At 40.9% G+C, this 12,657-nt stretch overlaps 2 protein-coding genes across 13 annotated transcripts in view; one reads left to right on the forward strand and one right to left on the reverse strand.

Moving 5' to 3' along the window:
• dock7 (dedicator of cytokinesis 7) overlaps positions 1-12,657 on the forward strand; it is a 133,882-nt gene that overhangs the window by 45,175 nt on the left and 76,050 nt on the right. For all 12 annotated transcript variants that reach the window (XM_078407527.1, XM_078407528.1, XM_078407530.1 and 9 more), the window contains exons 15-16: positions 9,910-10,027; positions 11,445-11,515. In XM_078407527.1, coding sequence (XP_078263653.1) covers positions 9,910-10,027; positions 11,445-11,515 — 189 coding nt within the window. The remainder of the gene's footprint in view (positions 1-9,909; positions 10,028-11,444; positions 11,516-12,657) is intronic.
• On the reverse strand, positions 1,788-4,001 carry angptl3 (angiopoietin-like 3). Its single transcript, XM_078407526.1, has 2 exons — positions 3,482-4,001; positions 1,788-1,963 (listed from the first exon to the last, which is right to left on the reverse strand). The coding sequence occupies exons 1-2, from the start codon at positions 3,956-3,958 to the stop codon at positions 1,850-1,852; spliced, it is 591 nt and encodes a 196-aa protein (XP_078263652.1). The 5' UTR covers positions 3,959-4,001; the 3' UTR covers positions 1,788-1,849.

The raw sequence follows: 12,657 nt of genomic DNA on the forward strand, positions 1-12,657 counted from the left end.
ACAGACAAAAGGCTGGTGTAACTCAGCAGGTCAGATAGCATCTCTGGAGAAAAGGAATAGGTGATGTTTCAGGTCGGGAATCTTCGTCAGACTGATTGCAGTTGGGGAGGGAGTGGGGAGAGAAACTGGAACATGAGGGAAATAGGGGTGGGTGGAGAGAGGTGATTGTACAAGTTTCCTGAAGTTGGAGAATTCAACATTCATACTGCTGGGTTGTAAGCTATCCAAGCGAAACATGAGGTGCTGTTCTTCCAATTTGCATGTGGCCTCACTCTGGAAAAGGAGGAGGCCCAGGATAGACAGGCCAATAGGGGGTCCTGTACATTGGTGAGACGAAGCAAATGGTCGATGGCCCACTAAGGGCTACTGAATCTCCTAGTTGCTAACCATTTTAACTCCCCTTCCCATTCCCATACTGGCTTTTCTGTCCTGGGCCTCCTCCATTGTCAGAGGAATGGAAAAAGCTGGAGTAACTCAGCGGGTCAGGCAGCATCTCAGGAGAAAAGGAATAGGTGACGCTTTGAGTTTAGACCCTTCTTCAGACTGAGAGTCAGAGGAGAGGGAAACGAGACATATGAAAATGTACATAGAGAAAATGAATGAACAGTATGCAAAAAGACAAATCAAACCCAGCAACAATGACCAAGGAAAGGTGGAGCCCACATGGTCCATTGATGGCTGTGGAGAAGGTGATAACAAGAGATACAAACACAGTGAAACTCAGCAGGACGACAGACAAACTAGTAAAATGACTAGGGTGGAGGAGGGATGGAGAGAGGGGATGTAAGGGTTACTTGAATTTAGAGAAATCAATATTTATACTACTGAGTTGTAAGCCACCAAGCAAAATATGAGGCGCTGTTCCTCCAATTTGTGTTTGGGCTCACTCTGACAGTGAAGGAGGCTCAGGACAGGAAAGGTCAGTGTGGGAATGGGAAGGGGAGTTAAAGTGTTTGGCAGCTGGTAGGCCAAGGCGGACTGAACAAAGGTGTTCAGCTTGGGTCGCTTACAACCCAGTGGTATGAATGTTGAATTCTCCAATATTAAGTAATTTCTATAAATCCCCTTCCTACCCTTTCTTCCTCCACTAAAAGTCCGTTAACCGGTTCCACAGTTCACAACTATGTATCCCTCTTGAGATCACATCTGTCTCTCGCCAACAATTGCCCAACAAACCTCTTTACCTCCTGTACCTCCTCATCTGTTGCTGGCTCTGATTTGTCCTGTTTTTTTTGTTGGTAATGTTTTCTCACTTTATTTCACTCGAGTCTTCTGGATTTTATTTCAATATTTTCTGAATGGTGCTGTTCACACCACAACAATTTACCTATCATTACATCCCCGAAGAAGGTAATTTGCCCAAGCAGTGCTTTGCTTTCACAACTTCATGTTTTAAGCTTAGTTCTGTTTTCAGCACATTCTTTGTAGTTTGCATTATTTCTGGCTTAACTGACCACCACACTTTGTTCTTGTCCATTTCAACACAGATTAGACATGTGTGAGTCTTGTCTGTGAATTTTGACTGTCTGAAGATGGGGTGCAGAATTTGTAATCTTGATTTTATTTCCATATGAAATAAACAGATGCTGAGAACAGTTGTAATTCCCTGTATCATCACATATCCTTAGACATAGGGTGTTGCTGATCTGTATATATTTGCAAGGGAAATTATCAATCAAGATACCACATAAACTTTATTGTAAGGTTGAACCTGGCTATTGGTGTGAAACGGTCCTTACAATCGGTGTTTTGATAGTTCTGCTCAGTTCATCAAGCTCCTAAATGGATTATGTGACACAACAGTTTTAGAATTTTATTTGTTTGAAAGAAAATGACTCGGAAAAAGCAGCTACTTTTCATCCAGTTTCTGTATTTGAAGCTTTTGCTTGTCCAGGTGACTCTGTTGATTATGTAAAGTGTTGATCAAGCTTTTGATATTTTTGTTTTGTTCTTCAATAAGAACCTAGTGGAACAAAATGGATGAAATAATATTCAAAGTAAATAACAGTAAATTTCTGTGCCAGACTTCCCAATGACCATTTTAACATTTGTAACGAATAACTAAATTTAATTTGTAGGTCGTCATTGCTATGGTACGGTGCAATGTTGATGTGAACATGGCAATAAAAGTTTATGAAGGTTGTCAAATGCTTTAGGATACTCTGTGCATATGGTGCTTGATTGAAAGGAAGTGCTCAGATGTGCACAATTAAACTCAGTGGTGGAAGAGAACCTTCAGGTTGGACTCCTTCAAATTTTGTATTTGCCCTCTACGCAGGTCTCCTTTGGGCGCCCGCCGTTATAGATGGAATCTCTTATTATCCCAAATAATGCCGGATACCTTTCTCAAGATCCAATTGCAATTTCGCAAATCCCATCCCCCATTTTCCCAATACCCTGACCTGACTGACCCTGACAACGCTTAATGAGAGTAAACTTTAACATAGGATTTAACTATGGGCGGTCCACAATTAAATGTTTATTGTCCACCAAACCTTACTGTTTTAACGTGCCCTTTCCAGCACAAAACAGTTTTTACTGTGAAATGTTTCTCTATCATATTTTGCATGGATTCTTTCACATGATGAGTGTAGCACGTAGTGTAAGGCATTTACACAATAATGCATTCTGCAATACTACATATGGAAAGCCATTAACTATTTGCATGCACCTCAAGCTTCTCAATAACTCATCACAGGTTTCTGAACACACTTATTTCTCGCAGTAGATACAAATATAGTACAGTGTAATTTAACCTGCTAAGCTGCAGCTAAACATTGCTATTCTCTAAGCAATACTTGTGAGCTGCTCTAAAGAACGCAGTAATTAAGCCGCACCACATGAGACATGACAGAGGTCAGTATTTGTGATTTTCAACACAAGCCCATATATCCGTCATGACAGTACGGAGTTTGTCTAATGGAAAAAACTCGAAAACCATTAATTTAAAAACAAAATTGTTATTCTTGTGTGCACGTTGTTATTCTTGTATTGATCTTAGCGCCCACATTAATAGTGTTTTATACTTTTGCTGGTGAGAAATTAAATACAAAATTAAACTGAAGCTCTCAATATTTCACAGCTGGATTGGCATAATGGAATCTTGCATTCTTAGTGATCTATCCCCTCCATTTTTCTGCTGGGTTACTGCGGTATTGTATGTTGTTTAACTTCCAGCAAGTCACGCAAGTGACGATTCTTTCAAATGTGGATTTAGATAGTGCTACCATGCCACTTGACCATATGGGTTATAGCCAACTTACTGCAGCTAATATCCACAAATTACCTTTCCAACAGGGATCTCGAAATGGGATTGTGGAAGGTCGTTTCTTGGCTCAAGGGCACGGAGAGCATTAGTATTCCCACTTGACTGAGATGGCTAAGTGCAGAGAGAAATATTCATTCCCAGGCCCTTTCTGGTCTCTGTAACACAAGATCCAGACCATACTATCCCATAATTTCTACATAAAAATGTACCTACTTTTAGAGATGGGATCTTCTTTATCTCCAATATTTCTGATTTGATTTCATTCAGTTTGTATAATTTGTCTTCTAGACCTTCGACTTTTATTTCTAGAACAGTTTGATTCTCCACGATGCCATTTAATTTTTCTCTGATATCAAGCGATATAATTTTCAGCTCATCATTTTTAGCTTGCAGAATTGCAGTGTGGTTTTTCAGCTTCTGCTCATCAAGTTTGATCCCGTTGGTTTCCTTTGAGAGTTCAGTGAAGGATCTGTCAAAAATGCTTATTTTTTCAAATATTTCCTTCACTTGATCTTTAGTTTTCTGGACAAAGTCTTTCACACCATGTCCCAACTGAAGCAGCCCATTGGCTAAAATCCTCACATCATCCAGCATTGCAACCCCAGAAGAAGGTTTTGAACCAGAATAGTCAACTTGCATCTGGACAGAGTAACTGGACAGTGATAAAATGAGGAATGCTGTAAAATACATTTTCGTTCTGTCAGTATTTGTGTTACTGGCCCTTCCAGCAAAGTACTTTTTGTACCTGCCTTTATTGACCATTTCATTCCTCAAGTTGATGATTAAACAGGCTCATCTTGAACTGGTGTTGTGACATCATGGGGAAGAACCACCAGTAAAGTCAACATGTGTAAACAGTGCAAAACTGAGCAAACATTATGATTGTTACTTAGTTAAAAACTAATATGTTTTAGTCTGAGTTTTGATGTTTCTTTCACCCCACATGTACAGTGCATTCAGAAAGTATTCAGACCCCTTCACTTTTTCCACATTTTGTTACGCTACAGCCTTATTTTAAAATGGATTAAATTCTTTTTTTTAATCATCAATCTACACACAATACTCCATAATAAAAAAGCGAAAACAGGCGTTTAGAAATTTTTGCAAAGAAATAACTGAAATATCACATTTACATAAGTATTTGGACGCTTTACTCAGTACTTTGTTGAGGCACCTTTGGCAGCGATTACAGCCTCAAGTCTTCTTGGGTATGACGCTACAAACTTGGCACACCTGTATTTGGGTAATTTCTCCCATTCTTCTCTGCAGATCCTCTCAAGCTCTGTCAGGTTAGATGGGGAGTGTCGATGCACAGTTACTTTCAGGTCCTTCCAAAGATGTTCGATCGGGTTCAAGTCCGGTCTCTGGCTGGGCCACTCAAGGACATTCACAGACATGTCACAAAGCCACTCCTGCGTTGTCTTGGCTGTGTGCTTAGGGTCGTTGTCCTGTTGGAAGGTGAACCTCTGTCCCAGTCTGAGGTCCAGAACGCTCTGGGGCAGGTTTTCATCAAGGATCTCTCTGTACTTTGCTCCGTTCATCTTTCCCTCGATCCTGACTAGTCTCCCAGTTCCTGCCGCTGAAAAACATCCCCACAGCATGATGCTGCCACCACCATGCTTCACCGTAGGTACGGTATTGCCCAGGTGATGAGCGGTGCCTCTTGGAATTTAGGCCAAAGAGTTCAATCTTGGTTTCAGCAGACCAGAGAATCTTGTTTCTAATGGTCTGAGAGTCCTTTAGGTGCCTTTTGGAAAACTCCAAGCGGGCTGTCATGTGCCTTTTACTGAGGAGTAGCTTCCGTCTGGCCACTCTACCATAAAGGCGTGATTGGTGGAGTGCTACAGATATAGTTGTCCTTCTGGAAGGTACTCCCATCTTCACAGAGGAACTCTGGAGCTCTGTCAGAGTGACCATCGGGTTCTTGGTCACCTCCCTGACCAAGGCCCTTCTCCCCCGATTGCTCAGTTTGGCCGGGCAGCCCTATGAAGAATCCTGGTGGTTCCAACGTTTTTATTTTTAAGAATGACGGAGGCCACTGTGCTCTTTGGGACCTGCAATGCTGCAGAAATTGTTTTATACCCTTCCCCAGATCTGTGTCTCGGCACAATCCTGTCCCGGAGGTCTACGGACAATTCCTTCGTCTTTATGGCTTGGTTTCTGCTCTGACATGCATTGTCAACTGTGGGACCTTGTATAGGCAGGTGTGTGCCTTTCCAAATCATGTCCAATCAATTTAGTTTACCACTGGTGGGCTCCAATCAAGTTGTAGAAACATCTCAAGGATAATCAATGGAAACAGAATGAACATAAGCTCAATTTTGAGTGTCATAGCAAAGGGTCTGAATACTTATGTAAATGTGATATTTCAGTTATTTATTTTTAATTAGCAAAAATTTGCAAAAATTTCTAAATACCAGTTTTCGCTTTTTTATTATGGGGTATTGTGTGTAGATTGTTGATAAATAAAATTAATTTAATCCATTTTAAAATAAGGCTGTAAGATAGCAAAATTTGGAAAATGTGAAGGGGTCTGAATACTTTCTGAATGCACTGTACATCATTCCTTTGTTTCTTTGAAATGTCATCCGTTTTTCCTTAACTGGGCTCAGTTCCACCATAGTGGATAGAGCTTTTGGCTGCACATCATTTATATACCACAGCTCTGCTGTTAACCCCGTACCTCCTGGACAGAGCAAGAATAGAGTAGTAGACGATTTCAGCAGGCTGCCGCATCATGACCAAGAGAATTGAAAATGATGTTAATCAGATAAGTTCCAACAGAGATCTGGCTCGGTAAAACTCTAATATTCTGCTATGTGATTGATTGGAAATTTGGGTTGTTCACATTTTCTTCAATATGTTGGGACCTTGGATTCCATGCTCCCTTTAAACTCTTTTGAGCCACAGGACATGCACCCTCCTATAATACACAGGGCTCCCATATCTGTGGTCTCCAGAAACTCAAAGTGCTGGAGGAACTCAGAGGGTCAGGCAGCATCTGTGGAGGAAATGGACTGACGTTTCGTCTCAGTCTGAAGCAGGCTCCCAACGCGAAACGCCGTCTGTCCATTCCCTCCACAGATGCTGCCTGACAGCTGAATTCCTCCAGCATTAAGGGCGGTGCAGTGGTAGAGTTGCTGCCTTACAGTGTCAGAGAACTGGTTTCGATCCTGACTACATGTGCTGTCTGCACAGAGTTTGTAGAATGTCAGGGATGCAAAATTGGGATAACATGGAACTGGTGTATGGGTGAACATTGGTCGGCGCAGACACGTTGGGCCGAAGAGCCTGTTTCCATGCTGTGTCTCTAAACTAAACTAAACTTTGTGCTTTGCTCAAGATTCTACCACTTGCAGTTTCTGCTGTCTCCCTTGAAACTCTTTTAGTCCAAGTCCTGTGTTCTCTTGAAACTCACAAGGGCCCAGTCCCTGAGCTTCCTTTAAATATACTGGATTCTTTGGAAAATTGTGAGTTAAAGGTGTATTGGAGCATTAATTAGAATAAGAGTCAGTCGTCTGGAAAATATGCCTGTCAGGCAGCACCAAAGTCCCAAATTTGATGGATTAGCAGAGTTATACTGTATTACATTTTGGCAAGAAAAGTAGTCAAATTGCTCAGAAATAAGAATCTAAGTAGAATAGAGGAACAAAGAGATATTAGAATTCTAGAAAAAAAAGAGGTATTGGAAGTCTTGGAGCGCTGAATGGTGGATTAATTCCCCGTGTCCTGATGAAATGTATTCCCTAACAGGTATATTAGGACAATGGGTGATGTTGACGCTTTGAGTTCCTAAAATGATTTATCCAATGATTTTAAGTGTTCAGTCAGCACTAATTACATTGTATTGCAAATGATCCTCAATAACAGAAATTACATGGACCAGTTTATCATAACATTAATTGATTGAGGTCTTACTGGCATCTTTTGAAGTGAAGCTCTTCACTGCCAGAAATTACTGCTGAATATCATTGGATAGCTATGGCTGCACTCGGCTTAATACTATCTACTCAGACTCTGGAATTTTGACACTGCTTTTCATCACTTCCCCTGCAAATCTTTGAAGAGAGTGATGCTGAGAGAGTGTGTGCTTGCTTGTTTACGTGGGGATGGACAATGGGAGGAGACTGCCACAAAGGTTAATGCTTGGACTGATTTTCCTCGGACCAGAATGCCATGCTACAGGAAGCTTAATAATCCCATACATGCAGTCAAAATCAGTGAACGCTTTTGCAATTCCCATCCAAAAGATTCATGCACTACTCTCTGCACCTTTCTGTTGACACTTTCTAAACAACAATCCCCAGCAGTTACTCTTCATACCTAACGTAACATTCATGTAAGCAGTTGCACCTCCATACATCTACCACTACTCCCGCACTTGCACTCCTACTACATGTGTGAATCTATTGCTCTCTCTCAGGCTGGTAGCAGGCAACTCAGCCTTACGATATTACCCTTTCCACTGCCTGGATGTCCATCTATCCCAGAGTGCTGCACTGGGGATGAAACGGCCTCGTCTGAAGTCAGACCATCTAAGCCCAGACCTGCTTGAGATTGTCCTTAGTAAACATCTGCAGCATCCTCTGTGGCAAGAAACTATCCTGCTAGCTGGTTGCAGCCACTGAGCCACACTGAGTGGAAGCAGTTGCAGGTAAAGGCATACTGAAAATCTGCAGTAATGAGATGCACAAAGGAATCATTAAACTGTGTGTTCATGTTCTTATTTGGATGAAAATGAATGTTTGGCAAACCGACTGATAGATCCTTGGATTCATGATTTCTACTCAAACAGACATTAATTTAATCAACAACAGGACTGTTGGCAACATTGAACATTAGGGTTTGTTTCATTATGGATTTTGGGAGTCTTTGATCGTAGTACTTGGATTGTGGAGGTCAACGAGACCCAGTTAGTCAATATCCCCACTTGCCATTGAAGATGTTGAGGAGGTACCTTGCTGAAACAGTGGAGCTCTATTGAAAGAGTGCTCCAAGTGGGCAGCACAAACTTCATGAATGAGGAATGGCAATTTCATTCCAGTTCAAGATAGTTTTGACTTTGTGACCAAAGTCAAGTGACCAAGCCCTACCTTAAAATTTGTTGGAAGGTGGGTTTTCCTTCTTCCTCCCCTGACCAGTTGGCATAGCTGTGACCTTCCCCTTTTGTTTAGATTGTGCAGGAGACCAGGAGGAACCATGACTACTCGTTTTAAAAATAAAAATTTAGAAGCTTTCAGCATTAAAAACAATGAGAAGATGCTGCTTGGCTGACCTGAACAAGCTCCCTTCCCAAACTAATCCTATGTTTAATTTAAATCCTTTCACATATTGCAGATGATGGGCTTCTTCCTGCTGTTCACACCTGATTTCTTGTGCACGGCTTATGCTATCGTTCAAGTACATGTACATGGCTCAATGTGACAGCACAGATATTGATGTCACCATGCCATACGTGGGAAGTATGTGAAACTGCAGCCATCAGTGTTACAAGTGATGTGGAAGATGCTAATTGTGTGCTATTTGTAACTTAGATAATGTGACTGAATTTCATTCTCAATGAAATGCTGGCAATGAACAAATTTATGTTCTATATGTTTTTTTTAATATTGTGCGGAAAGGTTTTTTTTTTAACACGGCTATTTTTATCCATTAACATCTCTATGGGACTGTTGCAAGTGTTCATCAATGTTTCATAGGTATACTTGAGGCTGGAATGAAAAGATTATACGACTGCTTTACTGACATTAGTCATCTAGTTCTCCCCACTTGTCACTTTCAACTATTGAGAAAGCATCAGCAAAGTTGGAATATTTGAGGGCTCAAAGGAATTGTGAAACTCATCCATTCAGCGGATCTGGCGGCATCTGTGGACAGAGAAAGAGTTAACGTCTCGGGTCCAGGAATTTTCAAAAACTCTTTAAAGGGTCGCACAGCTGAAATATTAACTGTTTCTCTTTCCGCAGATACTGCCTGACCTGCTGAGTGTTTCCAGCATTTTTCAGATTTCAAGCAGCTGCAATTTTTCTTGTTTTTCATAAAATGCAGGCATTGCTGGTCATGAATTTTAGCCTGTATTTTGAAGGACTTTATTTTGGGGTACTTAGAATTTAAGCTTTAAGTACAACTAGGGCCCAAACCTCTCCTGCGTTGGTGCAGCACCCTCTCCTCCCCCACCCCCACTCCCCTGTCCCCCCACCCCTCCTACCCCCCTCCCTCCCCTCCCCCTTCCCCCTCCCTCCTCCCCCTCCCTTCCCCCTTCCTCTCCCCCTCCCCTTCCCCCTCCTCCCCCTCCCCCTCCACCCCCTCCCCTCCCCCCCCACTCCATCCCCCTCAACCCCCCTTATCCTCCCTCCCCCCCCTCCCCTCCACCCCACTCCCTCCCTAGGAGATAGATTTAAACTTTAAAATGTGAATAACTAAAAATATAACACCGATTTCAATGAAACCTCTTCCATTAGCACCAAATTGGATCTGATAGCTTACAGCTATTTAACAAAAGCTGAAATAGAATTGAAATTTCTGTCCTTGCTCATTTGAAGTTCATACCAACATCATGGTTAGTTACTGATACATAAACCTCTGTATTTTCTATTGTTACACTATGCCTTCTATCTCATTCACTCTGTTTAATTCCCTAGGAATTTGCTGTATGTGTATCCACAGAGTCTTAATTTTGCAAATCGTCAAGGCTCAGCTCGAAACATTACTGTGAAAGTCCAGTTTATGGCTGGGGAAGATCAGAACAATGCAATGCAGGTAAAACACATTATCATTGTTTAATTGTAAAAAATTGGTGCAGTTTAATCTTCCATTACATCATTAAACTCTAAAAAGTGAAGTGGCAGTAAAGTAAGTTCACCAAGAGAGGTTAGGTGATACCAGACTTGGGAATTTAAAGAGGAAGACTGAAGATGGTATGAATTTAGATTTGGATGTTGAGTGCCATCAAGGAATGTTACAAGGAACGTGGTTGTGGGAAATGTAAACATTGCACACTTAGCTCTCCCCTCTTTCCACCAAAGGAAGACAACTGACACTTCATCTTTCACTACCTTTCTTATCAGCAGCTCCTTGTATCAAAGAGATCTCATGAGAAAGCAAGTTCTCAGAATTTGTTCTAAATAACCCCAAAGATAACGCAAACCCCCTCTGTCTCTCTCTTCCTATCTGCTTTAGTCCTCTCTCACACTCTCATCTCCTACCTTACCCACCGTCCGCATCACGCTGTTCCTTTTTCCATCCTTCCCCACACACTGCTTCCAGTGGATCCCGCCCCCCCCCCTTCTCTTGCTAACTTCTTCATAACAGCTAGTTCCCCTCTATTTCAGTCAAAATGAAGGAACTTTACCCAAAATATTGATGTCCATTTCCCTCCAAAGATGCAGCTTGACCTGCCAAAGTCCTCCAACCACTTTCCTTTTTTGTTAACACCAGTGATAAATGGGTTTAAAAAATGTCTGCTCAATTTCAAGGCATTCCCTCCCATTGGATTTACCTCCTGGCAAGTATGTTCCTTCAGAAGATTCTTGCGGTATATCTCAGCTCAATTTAAGTGAGGTTAATAGCTTAGTGGCATCTTTTATGTCTACAGGAACAGCATTGCCAAGTATGCACCTGTCTAAACATTGTAGCAAGTACCTTGTTCATTCACATGATCATTTCTAAAGTTGGTATTGGTTCATTATTGTCATGTGTACCGAGATACAATCAAAAACCTTGTGTGCTATCCAGGCAGATGGAATTATACATAATTACAATTATACCGTACATTAGGACAACAGTAGTGCAAAAGAAGAAATAAATATAATGCAGAATATAATTTTACAGTTACAGAGAAAGTGCAGATTAAAAAATACACCCTTAGCATTTGGGAATTCCGTTCAAGAATCTAATAACAGCAGAGAAGAAGCTGTTCTTGAATCTGGTGGTACATGTTTTCAAGCTTTTGTATATTCTGCCTGATGGAAGAGGGGAGAAGAGTGAATGATTGGAGTGTGAGCAGTCCATGATATTGTTGGTTGCTTTCCCGAGACAACGTAAAATACAAATGGAGTCAGTGGTGGGAGGGTGGGGGGGTATGGGCTGGTTTGAATGATGGAGTGATGGATTGGCTTGAGCAAGAGCACTAAACTAATGAATAAATCTTCATGAAAATTACTTTTATCCATTTTAGGCCATTTTTGGAAAGTCAAGTTGTGCAGAATTTACAAAAGAGTCATATACTGCAGTTATTTATCACAACAGGTAAGTAAATATTTTTGTCTTAGTAACAGTCAGAGTATATATATTCTTTTGGTTTATACTTGGTAAAGAAGTGAGTGATTTAGAGAGATTGTTTTAAAAAAAAAGCTATTCCCAAAACGTGGACACCACTTATAAGACCATCAGTTACTGTCCATTACTATCTGCTCATGAAATGAAGAGACAGTGAGGAATCAACATTAGCGAGTCTGGATTCACAAATAGGGCACTGGGAACAAGGACAGATTTCCCTCACTGAAGGATATTAGTGAACCAGAAAGGTCTTTATGAAAATTTGGTTTTTTTCTTGTTCATTATTATTGACTATTAACCAGCCTTCAATACTCTTTCCTAGCCTGCATCACCTCCACTTGCAGCATTTTGTCTTTCTAGGTCCCCAGCTATCCAGCTATCACTATGTTTTAGAAAACAAAAAACTCTTTGTTTTCTACTTCACTCCATCTTAAACAATGCTTTGAGTTATGCTTTTACCTGGATCTAATAAAAGTCGTCACCCTGAAATGACAGCTTTTGTTCTTGAACCTAAGTGACACCACAGTAAAATCTTGTATATATTTTTCTCTTCACAGATACTTTCTAACTTGCTGGGATTTTATCCAACATTTCTTTTTACATTTTTTGTTGTTGTGTTTCTTTGTAGTGCACGGTGAAGTAGATTGTTGTTCAAAATGTTGTTCAAAATGGGTCTCTTCCCAATTTTGAATTGTTGTTCAAAATGGGCCTCTTCCCAATTTTTTCATTGTCATGTCTGAGTCAAACAAAGTTAGATTTCGTCTTTCTGTAGGGTAAACTGTGGGTGTTTCTTCTGTGGTTGACCATATTTTTATGCTATCTAAAATAGTTAAAAATGTGTGTTTACTTCAGTGTATGAAATTATTTCCAGTGCTACATAAGACCTCCCAAAATCTGAAAGTGTTAATTTAGATAGCTTCATTTCGTTCACACTTTTGTTCTTGAACCTAAGTGACACCACAGTAAAATCTTGTATATTTACACTATGATTGGTCAGGAGACGGTCGAAATATTTGAACTGGTCATGACCACCTGGTCATGACCACCTGGCCATGAGGAATCAGTCTGAAGAAGGGTCCTGACCCAAAACGTTGCCTGTTTATTCTCTCTGC

The sequence above is a fragment of the Rhinoraja longicauda genome, chromosome 11, assembly GCF_053455715.1.
Source record: "Rhinoraja longicauda isolate Sanriku21f chromosome 11, sRhiLon1.1, whole genome shotgun sequence".
Lineage (NCBI taxonomy): Eukaryota > Metazoa > Chordata > Chondrichthyes > Rajiformes > Arhynchobatidae > Rhinoraja > Rhinoraja longicauda.